We start from the raw sequence: 20,651 nt of genomic DNA on the forward strand, positions 1-20,651 counted from the left end.
AATTTTTTAAAACCTTAAGTTTTAGTTATTTTATCTCTCTATTTAATGATATTAACGATATTAAATATATGTGTGTCACATGCTTAATTAGCTTCATTATGTATATATAATTCTAATTTAATAATCTTCATTGGGTACTCCTAATGAAGAGGTGTGGCTAGGAGTGAATAAACTAAGGAAGTAGCATGAGTACAACCCCCAATGGAACCCTCAAAGTCTCTCAATGGTTGTTCCAACTTCTGATCTTGGACTGGATCTTTTTTAAGTTTTAGTTCCTGTGTTCCTACTTTATGACGGTTTTACACCTCTGTTAGAGAACTAACAACATGGACTAAAAAATAAAATAAATTGCTTATACATATATATTAGCATTAACAATAATTAACCAAAATACAGCGCCATGCCCACTCCGAAAGAGATGAGTGCTCATCAATTCTTTACCACTTGGCAACTCCAACAGTATACCCACAAGGCTGAATATATCAATCTTCTCACTGACTTGCTTTGTTTGAACATATTCTGCAGTACAAGTATAACATTAATATATTATTTTGTATGACATAAGAAGTAAAAATAAAATAGAGTTGTTGTATATATATGTCCTTTGAATTCGTAATAGGAAATATAATTATTAATTGTTTAACATAGGACTATTATTCTTCAGTTAAGTGGACTCCAAACCCAAATCAAAATAATTAACATTTTTTAATTATAGTTTTATCACAGTTAATCCTCTTCAAAATTACATGTTCTTAAATGGAAACAGTTATCTCTTGCAACTAAATAAACAAAACCTTAGTACCTCATAGGGGATGAGCGGTTCCATTAAAAAAAAAAGTGAGAGATGCGTACGTTGAGCGCTGAAGAGCTTTGGCAGTGTAGAGTTTAAGGGTAGGTCCTTATATAAGTGACTGGTGTGTCCTCTTAGAAAGCCTGAATTATATTAATAAAAGACTAATAGATAGATAGATAGATTAATTAATTAAATATTATTTAATTATATTAAAAGATAGATTGGGAATGTGGAAATTATTTTATCTTTCTTGGCTTGTTGACATGGGCATTTTAGTTTTTTTTTTCTTTAATATTATATTATTATTTAAGAATATTTTTAAATTCAAATACACATAATTTTGGAAGATAATCTTACTCTGTATCATTATAGGCAAATCATTTTAGATGTCTTAGTTATTTAACTGACTATTTAACACAACCTTATACTATAATAAAAATACAATACGTCTGTTGTTATTTCACTAAATATACTATTTTAAAGTTTTTTATTAACCTGTGTGCTTAGATATTAATTAAAGAACTAAAAAAATATTACAAAAATCATAAAAAAAACACAAAAGTAATCATAAATAATATAATTTTTTATCCTTTAATAAAAATTTTTTTACTTTAAGATTCCTAATCAGTACCTTTCCATTTGTCTACTTTAATTGAGATTTGTAACCTTGTATTGGTGTCTGTTACTAATGTAAGTGGACTTTTGTTATTGGTCATGTTTCAATAAACTACTGTACGCACACGGACCCCACACACAACTAAAACAAAGTAAAAAAAACTAAAACTGAAACTTCATTAATCATATTCACACATCATGTCATAATTGATGATTTAATAAATACTAATAACCGATTTCCCAAGGTTAGGATGGGATTAACCTAGCCAATGTTATAAGTATCTCTGAAACTTGAATTACTCCACATATTTGGGCTTTTTTATCAATGTTTTAATCCCACCAATAATGAATGACACCCCCACTTCACGTTCACCAAGAGCACACCACCATGACCAATAATAAAAGCAAGATAATGCTCAACACTCTGTTCCTTTCCTCACTCACTCTTTCTTCCCACCTTCCTCTCCTTCTTTTCTCTTCTTTCTTCTTCTTCCATCTCTTTTTTTCTGCTTAAGGTCTACAAAAGTTCTCTTCTTCTTCTCCTCCTATTGAACTTTGGTCATCACACGAGAAAACCCACGTCTGGATCTTCTGGTAAGGTTCCCCTCATGAAGAAAAAATTCCCGTTTTCATTATTCAGTTACTTCTTGATTGCTGCTTGGTCTATAAAATTCTGGCCTTTTTGTTTTTGTTGTGTGTTTTTTCTTTTTTTGTTGGTACTATTTTTACACTATGATTTGCTATGTTTTAGTCTTTTTCTTAGCCTTCTGATCTTCAGTTGATATATATATGTGTGTGTGTGTGTGTGTGTGGGTGTGTGTATATATGTATGTATTCTTTGCTGACTGTTGCTATTTATAGTGTTTTGGGGTTTCTGAGTGATTGGTTTGGCCTTAAATCCTTTGTTGATGGCTGGTTTGATTTGTTTCCTCATCTGTTTTGGGAAAGAAAATTTTGAAACCTTTCAGTCGTCATATGTTTGATGATGGGTTGATGAGCGATGTTTTCATTTTTTAAATAATCGTTGAACCATGGCATGTGCTTTTGGTGCTTGTATTTTGACTATTTTCATTTTTAAATTTTTGGGTGATTTGGATCTATTCAATCAGAATAATCCTGATCCAGTAACTGTTTTGATGAATGGTGTTTTAGGGGGAAAACGAGAATTTTGAGATTTCATTTAGTGATATGATGCGTCGATGCTTTAAAATTATTGATGTATTTGTATTGTAGCTATGCAATATAGGTGATAAGGCAACTTTAGATTTTGCTTTTTAGCCTATATCCAATATGGCTGGATGAGAATGAAAGAAAAAATGTGCTGGTGAAAATCGGGTGGCTAGTGAATCTCATACAAGATATTGATATAGATTTTATGCTTTTGAATGTTGATATTCGCTTCATCTGGAAAGTATCATTTGATCTTTGCACCGTCTCAATTGTTCCCTGTTTTTGACTTTTGGCAGGTGTAAAGGCCATTAGAAGCCTTTTAGAAATTTTCAAATTGAGTTGGTGTATAGTGTTGAAGGGGGTGAAATTTGGAGCCCAGTTTGTTACTTCATTTGAAAGGTCATAGTTTGAACCCTCTTTTTCTGGAGATTTACCTGGGAAAAGATGATGATGTTTGAAGATATGGGATTCTGTGGCGATTTGGATATGTTATGTGGTTCTCTTGGGGATGGGGATATTGCTGTGAGACAAACTGAACCGGATCCTGTAGTTGAGGATGACTACAGTGATGAAGAAATTGATGTGGATGAACTCGAGAAGAGGATGTGGAGGGACAAAATGCGTCTCAAGCGATTGAAAGAACAAACCAAGTCCAAGGAAGGGACTGATGCAGCAAAGCAAAGGCAATCCCAAGAGCAGGCAAGGAGGAAAAAGATGTCAAGAGCCCAAGATGGAATACTGAAGTACATGCTGAAGATGATGGAGGTTTGCAAGGCACAAGGGTTTGTTTATGGGATAATTCCTGAGAAGGGGAAGCCAGTGACCGGAGCATCAGATAATCTTCGCGAATGGTGGAAAGATAAGGTCAGGTTTGATCGAAATGGTCCTGCTGCCATAGCCAAGTATCAAGCCGATAATGCAATTCCTGGAAAGAATGATGGATGCAATTCCATTGGTCCTACACCACACACCTTGCAAGAGTTACAGGACACAACCTTGGGTTCTCTCTTGTCAGCACTTATGCAGCACTGTGATCCTCCTCAGAGGAGGTTCCCACTAGAGAAGGGTGTTCCTCCACCATGGTGGCCAACTGGGAATGAAGAATGGTGGCCTCAAATTGGTCTACCTAAAGATCAAGGCCCTCCACCTTACAAGAAACCACATGACTTAAAGAAGGCGTGGAAGGTTGGTGTTCTCACTGCAGTCATCAAGCATATGTCCCCTGATATCGCCAAAATTCGCAAGCTTGTGAGGCAGTCCAAATGCCTTCAAGACAAAATGACAGCAAAGGAAAGTGCAACCTGGCTTGCCATCATCAACCAAGAGGAAGCCTTGGCTAGAGAGCTTTACCCTGATTATTGCCCTCCGTTTTCCTCTGCTGTAGCTAATGGATCCATGGTGATCAACGATTGCAGTGAGTATGATGTTGATGGGGCTGAAGAAGAGCCGAACTTCGATGTTGAGGACCGGAAGCCCGACCATCTTCATCCATCAAACCTTGGGATGGAGAGAATGATGGGAAGGATGCCAATTCAGCAACCTTCTCATCCCATGAAGGGAGATGTTGTCACAAACCTAGATTTCATCCGGAAGAGGAAGATTTCTAGTGACTTCAACATGATGATGGATCAGAAAATCTACACATGCGAGCATCCCCAATGCCCTTACAGCGAAGTTCGCCTTGGTTTCCATGATAGGTCTGCTAGGGACAATCATCAATTGAATTGTGCATATAGAAACAGTTCTGCAGATTATGGTGGTGGTCCCAATTTCCATGCTACTGAGGTTAAGCCAGTCATATTCCCCCAGTCCTTTGTTCAACCCAACACTACAGCTCAGTCTGCAAGTTTGGTTGCACCTTCATTTGATCTAACTGGTCTTGGAGTTCCTGAGGATGGCCAGAAAATGATTAGTGACCTTATGACAATCTATGATACAAATGTTGTAGGAAACAAAAACCTAAGTTCCACCAACTGTGTAACTGCTGAAAATCATAACCTTTCTCAGGCCAGCTTACAACGACAGGACAGTTTTTTCCCTGGTCAAGGAATGGTGTTGGAAGGGAACTTGTTTGCACGAGAGGAAGGTCAATTTGACCGGTTCAAGGCCACCATGAACATGAACACTCCTTTTGATACCAACCACAACAACAATAATATCCATTTGATGTTTAATTCCCCTTGTGATTTGTCATCCTTTGATTTCAAGGAGGATATACAAGGAGTAGGAATGGATTCTCTTCAAAAACAGCAAGAGGTTTCAATTTGGTACCAGTGAAAATGCGAAGAGGGAAACTCGTGTATCACGGACTTTTATTGTGTCATTAAAGAGGGTCATGTGAAAGTCCCTTGACTCAAAAAGCAGTTAATGCATTTTTCTTCCCATGTAATAGTTTAGGTCTTAGATATTTTATGCTTTGGGAGGTCTGGTCTGGTCTGGTGGCATTATATTATGGGTTAATAAATCATGGGTGTTCCCATAATGTAACCCTTTTTATGTGTCTCTTTATGTGTTAGCCCTATGTTACTTATATCATATGTACGACTGTGATATAAATAAAAGATTTTTATTCTCTTATAAAATCATCTGCTACATTCATAGTTAAGGAATAAGGAATCAGAATATGTGGCCCTTTTATTATGGGAACAAAAATTAGTTTGGTGGATGAGATGAGAGAAAGGCAATTGGCAAAGCCTTTGTTGCATTGCATCTTTCTCATTCATCTGATGTGCTGTGCTTCTTATCTTTTCAATGAAAAAATGGTCCCATCCAAAGTATGTTTGGCATATGCCAATTTACATGGCTATTCAATTGCGTGATCATGTTGAATGTGTGCTAGTGGGGTGGTGGGGTCTTTTCAAAGGGACACGTTGTCTTTGTCTTTTTGTAGTCGACAGTCAAATCCTTGGGCGTGATTTGGAATGGTTCCTCTTTAGTCTTCATTGAAAGAGCAAGTGCCAATTTATGAGACAATGAAAGGATAGTGTTTGGTCAGCCGGCTGAATTTGCACCCAATTCTCTTCTCTGTCCTATTTAACGTGCCCATGCCACATTTAATGTTTTGGAAACTACCTTCATTTCTTAGATATAAGGGGCATGTTTAGATAATTATCATATGAAGTGGCACATGTGTCACCAAATTCAGTCAGGTACCAAGTTGGTTTCAAAGGGTAGTATAACTAATTGCACTATGTGTTATGGACATAGTCTGGATTCATCCAATAACTCCATTAACCTGAACTGTTTTCAAGAACAAAATCTAAATTGGTTTTGGATGTTAAAATTATAACCTATTCTCATTGAGCTATTTTAAAAATGTTGGAATTTATACACGTTAATATAAATTTATGAATATTTTTATCAAATTTATTAATTTGCACCCACTTCTGTCCTTGTGCTTAGTTTACGTGCCAATGCCGCATTAATCTTTATTATTTTGCAAAGTACCTTGATTTCTTAGATTTCGGGGGACATGTGTGGTTAAATGTGGATGGCACAATTGTCCCCAAATTCTGTTAAGTAACGAAGTTGTTTGAAAGGGTGGATTAACTAATAGCAGTAAGTGTTGGAAATTGCAGAGTGGGGAAATCCCTGTATAGTGCACGCTACGTGTTTGGTTTTGTAGACTTTTTTTTTTAAAAAAAAATATGCATAATTTTCTTTTGATACTAATTTAAACACAAATTTATCTTTCAATCAAATTTTAGATTAATCAGAATCTATTTCTTTTAATGAATCAGAAAATTAAAATAAATAAAAAATTTAAATTTATCTTAAAATTCTCCTATTTATGTTTTTGCATTAAAGAATAATTTTTCATTTATAATAGCTGTGAAGTTCATGTTTATAGTAGTAAATAACAATTACAGCAACTTTTTTTAAAAGTCTAAGATTTTTTAAAAAATAATTATATTCAAATATAAACAAAAGCAAATTGCAAATAAATTTTGACAGTATAGAAATTAAAGTTAGTGACTATAAATGGTAGTATGCATTCGCATTGAATTACTTTTAAAATTTTAGATTTTATACAGATTAGTTGAAATTTATCGTTCAAATTGAAAACTTTTTTTCTTTCTTCTTTTCATTGTAAAACGCTATATAAAATCAGTGTCCAGATAATAGTCTTAGTTTTGATGTTGGTTCTTCAAATACAACATTTTTCTTAGATAGTGACTTTTGACTTCGACTTATGCATGGCGAAAAATATTCTTGCAGAGGTAGCTGGCAATAGAACATGCAGGGTTTCTTATGTCCAAAAAGAGATATTGTAAAAAAATTTAATCTTAAGGTGTGATCTTATTAAGATTCATTGTTAAAATAAGATGTTGAATTTATATGGAAAAATTTAGTTCTTTATATATGGACTGTCAAGATATGTATCTATTTAAAATAATAATTTTTTATTCTCTGTTTTCACAAAATTAATTTACATCTATTTTTTAAAAATTTAAAAAAATTATTTAAAATATTAAAATGAGATTCACTATTGGAGTAAAAAGTAAAAGATGGTTAAAATCTCAAAATAAAATATTTTATTAGAGATGCTATAAACACATCAATTTTCACATAAAACAAACACCACCAATTAATCTTTGTGGAAAAAAAACACCATCAATTAATCTACAAAAATGTATTCTCAGTCTATATCAAACTATGAAACATGAATATCTTTGAATTTCTAATTTTGTTTAAAGTACCGTCATGATGGATATATTTATGACAGATCTCACATTTATTTTTGTGACACTTGTCTGACACTTTTTATTTTTATTAAGTGTTCGATTTTAAAATTATATTTTATTAATTTAAACACTTAAATCATTATCTTTATATAATTAATACACTTGAAAAAACATAAAAAATTATTTTAAATAAATGAAGATACCATCAATTTAAATATTTTATTATATATTATTTATATTTCATTTCACTATAATCTTCCTATTTATGTTTGTATACTGTGTTGCTTCATAGCTAGCAAATGGATCCTTAGTTTTAATGTTGGTCCTTCAAATACAACAATTTTCTACATACTGCATGGCGATATGTATTCTTGCAGAGGAATATCTGACAATAGAACATACAGGCTCTACAACTGCAAGCACCGAACTCCGAAGCATTCTGCATTCTGCAACAAACATTAATTTATCAATTCATACAAGACACATCAATTAATCTACATATATAGTTAATGTATATATACAAATTGAAAATGACCCCCTCAATAAAACTAGGATTTTGTGAACCTCTCAGTCTTAACTAGCAAAATTTAAAAGGAAAATATTACACTTGAAGGATCTGATTCTCCGAAAGAGAAAAGATACTAAGTACATCTTACTTATAAAGATAAAGTTCATTTATAATGGTTGATTAAAAAATTAATAGTTAAGATTGTGATAAAAATAAACTAAATAACAAATTTTATAATTAATTATAATTATAATTATTAATTTTCTAATTAGCTGTTATTAATACTACCATTTATCATTTAAAGTGTACTCTCCTTCCTTATCTTAGAAGACACAAATCTCATATTGAAAATACCAAAGTGTAATCAATGTTTTCTTTCTTAATAGTGAAAATAACTCATAAAACTATAGTACAAAATGAAAATTGAAAAAAAAAATAAAGTGATCAAATCTCTCTCCCTTTCTTGGAGAGTTTGCTTAGCCAAAAGATTTAAAAAATGGATACCAGCTGCCAATAATTTAATTAGAGACGTGGTTGACTCGGTTCTATGTTTCTAAAATCTAAATTATCGGTGAAAACTATAAGGGTCTAGCTGACTATATATATACATAAATTAAATTCTGGCTAATAGTTAACGATCTGAATCTGATGCAGGTAGCACACTAAGCAAGAAAACTCTAGGATCCCCCAGCCACTGCTTTTGCTTAGTTTTGCTTTGTCTTAAATACAAAGGAAGACAGCGGCATAGCTGGCCATATGCATATGCCTTTCTTGTGTTGCATCCATGTTGGACTACAGAGCCACAAAATGATAGATAATTGCAGCAGAATTGTGCGTACATGTGTCATACCTTTATCTTTTCGAAAATAGCAATGTGTGCCACAATTTCTTGACTTAAGGCTTACTAGTTGACAGTTTCTCAATATCAACTACTATAGTATTTGATTGTGTATTATAGAAACAACTTGAAGCCTACTTGTTTAATTAGAAGAGAGTAAATAGTGTGTATGCATGTAAGGATTTTATTCTTTCATTTAATTATGTATGGTAAAATTGTCTTCAATAATATTTTAGATGTGATAACAGTTAGATTTTGAATATGGTTTAAGGAAAAAAATAGATAATGTATGGTCAGTGTTCTTTTTCTTATTATTGGTGTATAGGTTTTGCAGTTTCTTTCTTTCTTTTCATTTGATATGATTTGATTGTATACGGGTTAAAGTATGACTTGTACTATATTTTCTAATAAAACAGTTTGTAAAAAGTATGAAAAATTATAATAATTAACTTCAAAGTTATGAGTATAATTATTATGTGTATATATCAATCAGTTACTGTTGACATAATGTTTTTAAATAATTATGATAAAAACTTAACAACTTTATTATATATAATAATTTATAATTAAATAGTGACGAAAAAGTATTTTATACTATTGATACATTACATACACTATTTATTCAATATAAATTTTAATTGATTTACTGTATAAGTTTTTCAATATAGTGATCATTTAACTCATTTGAAAATGATGAGGGGGTGTAGATAAAAGAAATCAAACTTTCATTGATGAAGCTTTTTACTCAATTATTGAGGCCACGTGGTAGAATTTAACAAACAAATTGAAGTGGGGTATGCTATAGTACCATATCTGTTTTTCTACACACATTGTGTGCCAACAGGAACTTTCACATGTCACATTGTAGATTAAGCACTCATGCAGCCCACCTTTCCCAAAATGATAGCTCCCTAGCTAGTGGCAGCATCTCAGCTTAAATTCTATCATATAGATGTTGATATATCAGTGTAAACTAAATCTTTCAATATAAAATATGTAATTTCTTTTCTTTCACCTTTTTGAGTTACTCAGTGGCTGATGTGCTCATCCTTCTCTTTTCACCTAAACTATATATCTTTAAAAAATTTATGCGTGGCATCAAAGTATTATATATGGATATTCCAAAAGTGTCAAATAAGTCAGTTCTCTAGAGAGACCTCTTATCAATAGCAGTTGCTTCTAGATTGATTTCAAGGATTGGCTATTGGCTAATACCAAAGTAAAAGGAGATAAAAGTTAACTAGTTTAAAAGGTTTCGTGTGATTTTCATGTTTTCTTTTAGTGAGATCCTGATTTAAGCATCTATCTGTTAAGACTAATTAAAGACTTGAGAGTTTACAATATTTTCTGTTATCCATAGTATTTTTGCCTTCATATAATAAACTGTTTGCAAATTTAAGCCACCAACTTTACTGACCTTTTTTTCTTTTCTTTCTTTGATAAAATTGTAATTGGTGATAACCAATTAATTTATATATGTCATGTTGAAGTGGGATGCATATATCTACAAGCCAAAATAAATTATTGGGGAAACGATTTCAAAACAAAGGGAAATTTTGAAATAAATAAATTAAAAGCAGCACTTTATCAAAACCCTTCTAGAAAAAGGTTAAGAAAAGAAATAAAAGAATGTGAGTTTTGTTCTGTAGCTCCACAAGATGCAACCCACCAACGCTCCATAAGGTAACCTAGTTTTTTCAATTATTATATTGCAGCTGAAAGGTATCTTGAATAAGAAGTTGAAGGAGATTTTTTTTTTTAATTTTTAAAAAAGAGAGTTGAAAAGATAGTTAGGTATATTGAACGAGAAAAGAGAATAAGTTGAAGAGAGAGAAATCATAGCGGAATATTACTAGAAGCCGAAAAACAAGAATGCCTATGGTCCTATGCTTTTGAATTTTGATGCTGCAAAATTAAGTAGAAAAATGTTATTATTGTATAACAAATTTTACAATAAAGTAGGAGAGAGAGAAAAGAAAAATATAAAATATGATTAATAATTTTTTTTTGTGTCAATCAGGCTATTAATTAATAATCTAATAGAAAGCCAGAAAGAAAAAAATATTATTGTATAAAAATTGTTGTATGAATAATACTACTTAATTAAATACGATGCCAACTAAGCCGTTTAGATAGACAAATATTCTGCAGTATAATATACGAAGAAACATGCGCAATTTAATTTGAATAATTTTTTTTTCTTGATTTTGTGCAGTGTATTACACGTATAATTTCAGAAACCTTAAAGTAAAAAATAGCACATTCAGTCACGTCTCTATCATTAATCCACTGTTAACTATCACGGATGGCATATTACCATCAACGTCCTAGTCAAAAGGATACTAATAAAATACCAAAAATGATATAATATTAAATAATACAGGATATGTCCAAATCATAGTAAGAAGAGAAGGAATAAAAGAAGAAAAAAATAGTGCTCCCTCTTTTCTTGTGTGACTGGAAATTGATGATGTGAGCGTTTCGATCAAGAATTGGGACTGGGCCCAGGCCCAGTAAGATGAAGATTACCAGGCCAGTTTTTTTTTCGTGGGCCACGAGAGTGGCATTGTGGTTAAAAACTTAAATTTTTAGAATTAGGTAGTGCATCACAGTTGGGAAAAGGAAACGTGAAAACCAAATCAAACAAATATAGCAAATTATCAATTGATGGCTTGACTAAACTTTCAAGTTTCTACCCATAGGATTGACTGACCTAGTGATAAGATTTGGATAATTTGCATTAATCATAGTTGTCACCAAAAAACATTGAAGTTTCTAATTAAATTAAGCAATTCAGGAGTTGATTATAATGTATGTTTGCAATATCGAATTACATCTATATGTTAGTGGAAGGAATTATTCTCTTCCAAGGACAAATCAAAGTTCCGATAGAGTTGAGATTTGACATTTGAGAGCAAAAACTTATGATGGAGTTAGCTTTAAAATTCATGAGTCTCACAACTGTCTTTAGGTGGACAAAGTATTTCTTACTTTTGTGCTCTTAATGCAAAACAATTTTACTTTTTTATTTTTATTCTCTTCCTCAGATATTTCTCTTAAACTAAATAATTTATCATTCTACAGTTCTATTTTTCTTTTCTTTAATTATCTTTATTTTATTTTTCACCCAGAACCAAACAAAGCATTAAGCTATTTCTAATAGTTGTTTTAACTATAAAAAAGGAAGAGACTAAAAGTTATTTGCCTGCCCAAGGTGTTAGATCAAGTGCTTGGCTGATATTTTTTAAGACACTTACTACAGTATTTACTTATTGGGCCAATATTACATGTTAATTTTGGAGCAGTTTAGACATTGTTTGGCCCAGAACAATTATTTTTCATTTTTAAAGTACAAGAAATATATAATATTATAAAATAAAAGGAAAATTAAGATAATAAATGTATTTTGATTTATAATTTCATTTTTGTTTTAAAAAAACATTAATTTAGACTATTTATTACAAAATGATTTTTTTTTGCTTCTATTATTTTCTCTCTCTACATTCTGGTAAAATCCTTGTCCTCTTTGGAGGAGTCGATAATGGAAAATCAAAATTCTTGAAAAAAAAAAGTTCCATATTTGTGATGCTCTTCATTGAGTTGTGTCTACCAACGAATTGAGATATGATGGTGGTTTGAGTAGCGTTCGAATGTGTTGAAAATGTTGTAACAAGTGTGAATCTATTCTCGATTCCGGTGGATATCTGCGTGCTAGAGAAATATGACTAAAGACAAAGTATTATTCGTTTGCTACTAAGATCAAATGTATTTTGGAGAAAAAGAACCTCGTATAAGGATCCCTATATATTATTTACCTGTTAATTTTTATTAAAAAAAAGAAAAAGAACAAATTACGTTAACACCTTTGAGATTTTTTCGAATTACACACAATAATTGAATGTCCTGGAACATGTACAAAGAACATTAATCTTTAAAAGATGACTTCGATATCAGTTTTCCAAGGAAAGTTGTTCTTATAACTGCAATTTATTCAAGAATAAAATCCTTGTTATTTGATTGTTCGAATTTATCCACAGAAAAGGAGGCTTGAAAAAATGATTAACTGATACTTCAAATCCAGAAGATGAAGCAAAAGTTATTGAAACTTGCTTGTTATCCTCACTTCTAGTTTACTTTGTCAGAAACACATTTTGGCATTTAGCTATGGATCCATTTCCATTAGTTTCATTTAGTAAAAATAACACTCATTGTTTACCCCAATTGCATGTTTTTCTAGTTTGCTTTGTCAGAAGCACATTAGCCTTTATACTCATTGCCATTGTAGGCTACATGGTATTCGGAGATTATTTGAAGCCATGAATCAACTTAGATCTACCAAAAACAAAAATAGGTACTAATATAGTGATATAATAAATGAATTTATCCATAAGGTTGAATAACTCGTTGCTGAGGCAACAGGACAAAAAAGTGTAGAGAGAATTCATTCCCGCACTAATCATCTAATCATATTTCTTTAGCTATTAATTGAATCCTTAAGAATATCCATTCTTGTAAAAATAACCATTGTAGTACAGCTTGTTCTTTAATATAAAAAAAATATCAATAGAAGAAGCAGTATGACAAGTTTGTTTCAAACTACTCTAACTAGCATTGTAGTAATTACTAATTACTTGCCATAATTTTTATTTAATTCAAAATATACTTGTATTCCAGTTTATAACTTGTGTTCCCAGATGACTCAGATTGATGCTAGGAGCTCTATCCAGTCCCAAAAGGTTCAGTTTTGGAATTGGAGCTTTCTCCTTACCCAGAGGAGCTCTCTTCATATTTGGTCCTGCAAAGTCCATCCCATACCTAAGTTTTTTTAAGTTTCTCTTCAAACTTTTAGATTAAACATAGTTTTTTAATTCAATCTCAAGTTTTAATTAAAAAAATAAATTAATTGAAGATTTTACTAACATCTCAATTCATTCATTTAGACTCAATTAAAAATGCGTTTAGATGAACATTAGCAAAAATAATTTGAATGAAAAAATTTTAAATTTAACATATAAATTACTCAAAATGATATCAATTTAACATTAATTCTAAGTTTTGTTAAACGTAAAATTAAACATGTAAAAGTAATCAATTATGAATTCATAATAATTCCTCCACCTCAAACTAAATACAAAATAAATGCTTGGGGTTGAAAATGACAGGACGGGCTTTTGCATTGGATTCTTAGGAATGGAAGATAGTAAAAAATAGAAAGTTGTGGTTAAATAAAAGTTTCCGCGTGTTTGGACTTGTGTCACACAACTAATAATTACTTATGTGTTATCTATAAAATTTTAGATGAATTTTTGCATTAATGCGAAGCTTGGGAGGCACAACCAAACTAACCCCGAAAGTCAAAGGTGCTGCCAACGAGGTCATATATAGTTGCTTTGTATCTGGGGACAGTGACGTCGTCTTGAAAAGTCTCTCTCACAAACCTTTTCTTTTTTCCCTTAAAAATTATAGGAGTATTTTTACATCAAGTAAACATCACTTTTCTCTTCTATTTTTTCCTGAATTCAATTTTCATAATGTTAGTTAAGTAATATATTATTTTTTTTCCGATATTAGAACGAAACAGTATCTGTCAAAAAATATTAATATTTATTGAAAGCTGTGAACATACATAATATAAGAAGTGAAATGATATATTATATAGCACCTTTTTTTAAGTTAATATTATATATATATATATATATATATATATATATATATATATATATATATATATATAAGGATAGAAAGTGTGAAGAAAAAGAGATAAAATAATTAAAAAAGATGCTATAAAAAATAAAAATAGGATCAACACACTATTCTGCTATATGATTATCGATAAAATAATTACTTATGCGTTATCTATAAAATAATTTTAGATGAATTTTATCTGTATATGATTTTGTTAATCATGACATGATAAAACAGCATCCTACCTAGTACCTACCATGTTCTCAGTTAATGTCTCCTCACTCTTCTTCTATCACACTATTCTGCTACTACTCTTCTCTCAAAATCAAAACTTTTCCCTAATCATTTGCTTGCCACACTGCATTCCACCCTACTAAGCCCCTTTTTCAGATTTATGACCTCATCTTCTCAGAACCATTCGTTTTCTAACAGCAGAAACTTACTGGGGTTCCCTTGTTCCTTCTGAATTTGTTCTTCTACTTCCTTTGGTTAGCATTGTTACTTAAGTTGCTACGCGTATATGCTTCATTACCCAACTTTACTTCTTGTGAATTAAGAGGTAAGAATGCATCATTGTTTGAATAACATGCTCTAAAATTACTCTTTTGCCTTCAATTTTTTGTTGTACACTTGCGGATTGCCCCTTTGGTCTCACTTCCATTGTGTTACTTTCCCCCATATAATCATTTGTATTTGTGTTGTTGATTGATGCTTGGATTAGGAGCTACTAGGAAAGGCATGCAGGCTATCTGGTTCATGCTATTGTTGTTGGTGGCTATTGCATTAGGGAATTCAGATATTGATTCACTCCTTGAATTCAAGAAGAGTATTCAGAATGACCCTTCTGGATTAGTAGTTAATTCTTGGGATTCCAGGTCTTTAGATTCCGATGGTTGTCCTAAGAACTGGCATGGGATAGTGTGTAGTGAAGGCAGTGTTATATCTATCACTCTGGACAATGCTGGTTTGGTTGGTGAGTTTAATTTCCTTGCAATTAGTGGCCTTACAATGCTTCGCAATTTGTCTGCTGTGAACAACCATTTCACAGGAGATCTGTTATATATTGCTACAATTGAATCACTTGAATATGCTGATTTGTCCCTCAACAAGTTTAATGGCCCGTTACTCTCTAACTTCACTCAGTTGCGCAAGTTAATATATCTGAATCTTTCTTCAAATGAACTTGGAGGTACTCTTCCTATTGAGTTTCACAAACTTGAGCAGTTGAAGTATTTAGATTTGCACATGAATAATTTCTCTGGGGATATTATGCATATATTTTATCAGATGGGCAGTGTGCTATATATTGACTTAAGCTGCAACAGGATTTCTGGTACACCGGATTTGGGACTAGCAGATGAGTCATTTCTCTCTTCAATTCAGTATTTAAATATTAGCCATAATTCCTTGAGTGGTGAGTTATTTGCTCATGATGGTATGCCTTACCTTGACAATTTAGAGGTCTTTGATGCTAGTAATAATCAGTTAGAGGGTAATCTACCTTCCTTCACGTTTGTGGTATCCCTTCGGATTCTTCGCCTTGCATGCAACCAGTTGACTGGTTTACTGCCCGAAGCTCTATTGAAGGAAAGTTCAATGATGTTGTCTGAACTGGATCTTAGTCAAAACAAGCTTGAAGGTACCTTCTATGTTTTCTGGTGAAATTGTAATGATATTCTTTCTTCAAAGTTAAAAGTTATCCATTTTCTATACAAATGTATCTAAACTCAAAATGCCATTAAAATTGCTAGCCTACTCCCTATTTGTTGCTATCCGTTCTGCTAAACTTCATAAATGAAGTTTTAGGTATGAAAAACTACTGCCAAAAACCCATATGAAGCTGCTGTTTGGTTTCTGAAATATGAAACTGCAACTTTCTTTCTGATGCCCTGTTCTGATATTTTAGATAAACCCTTTGGGGAATTTTCTTCTGTGGAATAAATAGATACTTTTCACACCCTCAATCATTTTTAGTAACATTGATTGTAGAGGAAAGTGCAATATGATGACCAAACTGAACTGAAAGTCTATTAGTGATCAATATTGACTGAAATACAAATTATTTCATAAATTTCTTACCTGTATATGTAATAGTGGAGAACTCAAATTAAAGAAAATCTTATATTTGTCCAATTTGAGCTTTCTGTTCTATGTTTCAACCTATTGATGGATAAATTGTACTTCAAACATAATTCTGTATGCCAAATAAGTACTAATGAAGGCTGGGTTGATTATAAAATAGGTTAAATTAGTTTTTTAATCCTCTAATTTATTATTTAGGTTCAATTTGGTCCTCTAATTTTTTTTTGTTCAATTTGGTCCTGTAATTTTTAAAACCGATTCATTTCTTTTGGAAAATGTACATTTTGTGGTGGTTTTGAACAGTCACAAAGTGTGATCTTTTACAATTTTGACTCTGATCAAATTGAATCAATTTTAAAAATTAGAGGACCAAATTGAACCCAGAAAAAATTAAAAGACCAAATTGAATCTGAAAAATAAATTAGAGGATTAAAAAACTAATTTAACCTTATAAAATACACAGTATATTAAAAACTTAACGTTAGTATTTTGGTTGCATATAATCAGCATGAGTCCAATATATTGATTTATGGAGACAGTTTGAAATGCAAAATTTGAAAAGGAAAAAAAGTAGTTGATGTTAAACCCTCTTGAGGGGATCTTTTGGATAGTATACAACCAGGTATGCAACTGTTAGCAGACCTTTAGATCTTTGCAGAAAATTCTTGTGGTAACCTATATCCACAATGAAGTTGGTGCCCAGGTTATACTATTTTTATGTATTCATCCGTTAATCCTTATAGAAGCTTTTTAATTTTCTATGTACAAACATTGTGGGAACTGGGAAGTGCTTTCAAAATCTGTCCAAAAGTATAATACGTGTGACAAACAATCTATTCTGCACGTAGAAATCTTGGTATACTTTGTTCCCTTTGTCTATCCCCAATTATTTAGCATTGACTTATTCATCAATTTTAGTCATAAAATCACACATGACATGAGTTCAAAGTGTTATTCAATGAGTTTCTGCTTACCCTTTTCCTTTTTTACAATTTAAACTTTCTTTGTAGGTCCCATTGGAATTATTACCTCGGTGACTCTGCAGAAGCTTAATTTATCTTCAAACAAATTGTATGGCCCCTTACCTCTCAGGGTAGGCCACTGTTCCATCATAGATTTGAGTAATAACACACTATCAGGTAATTTCTCAAGGATCCGGTATTGGGGTAACTATGTGGAAGTTGTTCAGCTAAGTACCAACTCATTGGGAGGAATGCTACCAAATGAAACTTCTCAATTTTTAAGGTTAACTGCACTTAAGGTATCCAATAACTCATTGGAGGGATTTCTCCCACCAATTTTGGGAACATATCCAGAACTAGAAGAGATTGATCTTAGCCTCAACCAGCTTTCTGGGTTTGTCCTACCAAGCTTTTTCACCTCAACCAAATTGATTAATCTTAATCTCTCCAACAATAAATTTTCTGGATCAATTCCTATTCTATTTCAACCTCCAAATAATCCATTAGTTTCTGCTGAAAATTTTAGTCTGGTGTTTCTTGATCTTTCACACAACAACTTGAGTGGGACTCTTCCTTCAAATATGAGTAGGCTTCACAATTTGGCATATCTCAATCTATGCAACAACCAATTGGAAGGTACTATTCCCGATGACCTTCCAGATGAGTTGAGAGTATTGAATGTGTCCTTTAATAATCTTTCTGGTGTTGTGCCAGAAAGCTTAAAGCAGTTTCCTGACTCAGCATTTCATCCAGGAAATACTATGCTGGTATTTCCACATTCGCAATCATCACCAAAAGATACTTCCAACCTAGGTTTGAGGGAACATCGGTTACATAAAAAGTCTGCAACTAGGATTGCCCTGATTGCATGTTTGGTTGCTGGTGGTTTTGTGATGGCTTTTGTGGCTATAATAATTTATTATAAGGTCCATCATGAAAAAGAAAGGACTTCTAAACAAAATGAAGCAATGAGCATCACCCAAGAGAGTACTTTCACCTCAAATACAGAGGCACCTGATAGAAATTTGGGAGCATTACCGCCTGCTCAAAGGGGGTCTTCTGATGATGCAAGGAACATTCATCCAGTGGGAAAGAAGCCAATAGATCCTGGCCCTTTTGAATTAGGTAAGAATGAGGAAGGAACATCTACCCCAATGTCTATTTTGTCACCTTCAAATCCTTCATCTTCAAAAAGCTATCAGTTTGAGAATCCTGGTTCCCTCAAAGTCTCCTCTCCAGATAAATTAGTTGGAGACTTGCATATATTTGATGGATCCTTGGTGCTAACTGTGGAAGAACTTTCATGTGCTCCAGCAGAAGTTATTGGCAGGAGCTGTCATGGAACACTCTACAAAGCTACACTTGACTCAGGTCACGAATTGGCTATCAAATGGTTAAGAGAAGGAATAACTAAAGGAAAAAAGGAGTTGGCAAGGGAAATAAAGAAACTTGGGACTATCAAGCATCCAAATCTGGTTTCTGTTCAAGGTTACTACTTGGGGCCAAAGGAACATGAGAAACTGATTATATCAAATTACATGAATGCACAATCTTTGGACATTTATCTCCAGGGTAAGATTATGGCCCCATGCATGTTTGATTGCAGCATAAAACCTAGGCTTTTGGTTGTAAATGGTAATACTTGTTTTATTTAGTTGTTTCAATTTTTTTTGCAGAGACAGATAAAAGAAATCTCCATCCTTTGTCTCTTGATGAAAGGCTCAGGGTGGCTGTAGAGGTGGCGCGATGTCTGCATTTCTTACACGATGAGAAAGCCATACCTCATGGAAATCTCAAATCCACAAACATTTTGCTAGAAACTCCCAACAGAAATGTCCTCCTCACTGACTACAGCCTGCACAGAATACTCACTGCTGCTGGTACTGCTGAGCAACTTCTGAATGCCGGCGCACTCGGTTATCGGCCTCCTGAGTTTTCTAGATCAAGCAAGCCATGCCCTTCCCTGACAAGTGATGTCTATGCATTTGGAGTGGTCTTGTTAGAGCTCCTAACAGGAAGAAATTCTGGAGAAATAGTTTCTGGGATTCCAGGGGTGGTTGACCTCACTGACTGGGTGAGGTTCTTAGCCGAACAAGACCGTTCAAACCAGTGCTTTGATAGGTCTATAATGGACAGGCACAATGGGGAAAGACAATCTAAAATTCTTGATGAAATGCTAAAGGTGGCTCTTAGATGCATCCTTCCAGCATCTGATAGACCTGACATGAAAACTGTCTTTGGTGATCTCTCAACAATAAGGTAGAGTTGCTGATCATATCATATAGCCTTAACCACTAACATCATCATCATCTATAGTTGTTTTTGTTTAAGTTGCTTTTCAAATTTGTTGAATTTTGGTCTGGATATGAAATGAAATTCTTTGTCAAAGGACATTCATTCTTTTTAACCCTTCAATGGGCAGGTTGTATATTCATGAATTTTGCAGTATTGTTCAGTGTAATAATTGATATTGCTAGACGTTCGTTTTGCCATCACTGCAATCAATGGAATAATGCTATGATCCAAACCCATTGCATCTTTTATTGCCTATTTCTCTTCCTTTCATGCTTTGAAATTGTAACAACCTTAGTAGGTGATTGGTATTGGAATTTTTTTTAGTTTCCAGCAATCTGAAGTTTAGGGACGTCAGTTTATCATGCTTGATGTATAATTTTAAAAGAACCTCAAAATATTGTTTTCCAGGATTTTTTTTTTACGTATATTGTTATAAAATTGTTCCTATGGGGGTTGAGAATATAACTTTCTTGAATTAGGAAAATTTTAATGATGTAAAAAGATTACAGTATACTCATTCCATTCATTATGAATTTGAATTCTCATCTAGAATGAGTATTTTGAACAGAAATTCTTCAATGAGAGGATTTTTCTTAGATGAAAGTGTTTTTAAGAATTATTATCTCTGTCGGTCTCGTATATTATCCCAATCTCACATATATTGAATATTTAATTTAGTTTTAATTTTTATTCCTTTTAAATATACTTAATTTTAATTGACCATCTCAAATTATTATCTTCTTATTTTTATTTGTATACTTGATTTTCTTAATTGCTTCTTTTTTTCAATTTATCGTTATCATCTTTATTTAAAAATTGAATTTATAATATTTTAAAATAATTTTCAATATTTAAATAATTATATCAGAATATAAATTGTTTATTATAAATTTAAAATATAATTTACACATTTAAAAATATTTATTTGTTACAAATTTTAATTATAATATAATTTATAATTGAAAAATATTTATTGATTGTAATTTTAATTATATAAAAATAAATATTTATCTTATAC

The 20,651-nt window shown here is 32.3% G+C and overlaps 2 protein-coding genes across 6 annotated transcripts; both read left to right on the top strand.

Moving 5' to 3' along the window:
- The first annotated feature begins 1,715 nt into the window (after positions 1-1,715).
- Positions 1,716-5,160, top strand: LOC100798037 (ETHYLENE INSENSITIVE 3-like 1 protein). Its single transcript, XM_003545435.5, has 2 exons — positions 1,716-2,002; positions 2,875-5,160. Exon 2 carries the CDS (start codon positions 3,023-3,025, stop codon positions 4,853-4,855), a length of 1,833 nt encoding a protein of 610 aa, XP_003545483.1. The 5' UTR covers positions 1,716-2,002; positions 2,875-3,022; the 3' UTR covers positions 4,856-5,160.
- Positions 5,161-14,368: 9,208 nt separating this feature from the next.
- On the top strand, positions 14,369-20,273 carry LOC100781394 (probable inactive receptor kinase At5g10020). 5 transcript variants are annotated; one of them, XM_014767289.3, is made up of 4 exons: positions 14,370-14,853; positions 15,016-15,933; positions 17,387-18,910; positions 18,994-20,272. In XM_014767289.3, exons 2-4 carry the CDS (start codon positions 15,033-15,035, stop codon positions 19,599-19,601), a joined length of 3,033 nt encoding a protein of 1,010 aa, XP_014622775.1. In that variant the 5' UTR covers positions 14,370-14,853; positions 15,016-15,032; the 3' UTR covers positions 19,602-20,272. The 5 variants fall into 5 exon arrangements, with proteins under 5 accessions (XP_014622774.1, XP_014622775.1, XP_006595805.1 ...); XM_041009230.1 differs by having other exon boundaries at positions 14,375-14,853; positions 19,015-20,269; XM_041009231.1 differs by lacking the exon at positions 14,370-14,853 and having other exon boundaries at positions 15,329-15,483; positions 15,582-15,933; positions 18,994-20,273.
- The last annotated feature ends 378 nt before the right edge of the window (positions 20,274-20,651 follow it).

Source organism: Glycine max, chromosome 14 (assembly GCF_000004515.6).
Source record: "Glycine max cultivar Williams 82 chromosome 14, Glycine_max_v4.0, whole genome shotgun sequence".
Lineage (NCBI taxonomy): Eukaryota > Viridiplantae > Streptophyta > Magnoliopsida > Fabales > Fabaceae > Glycine > Glycine max.

Coding starts and splice junctions, on each gene's coding strand:
- LOC100798037 (XM_003545435.5), top strand. CDS start 3,023: ATGATGATGTTTGAAGATATGGGATTCTGTGGCGATTTGGATATGTTA.
- LOC100781394 (XM_014767288.3), top strand. CDS start 15,003: ATGCTTGGATTAGGAGCTACTAGGAAAGGCATGCAGGCTATCTGGTTC. Junction 15,934..17,386: donor TAGTCAAAACAAGCTTGAAG/GTACCTTCTATG, acceptor CTTTCTTTGTAG/GTCCCATTGGAATTATTACC. Junction 18,911..18,993: donor TTTGGACATTTATCTCCAGG/GTAAGATTATGG, acceptor TGTTTTATTTAG/TTGTTTCAATTTTTTTTGCA.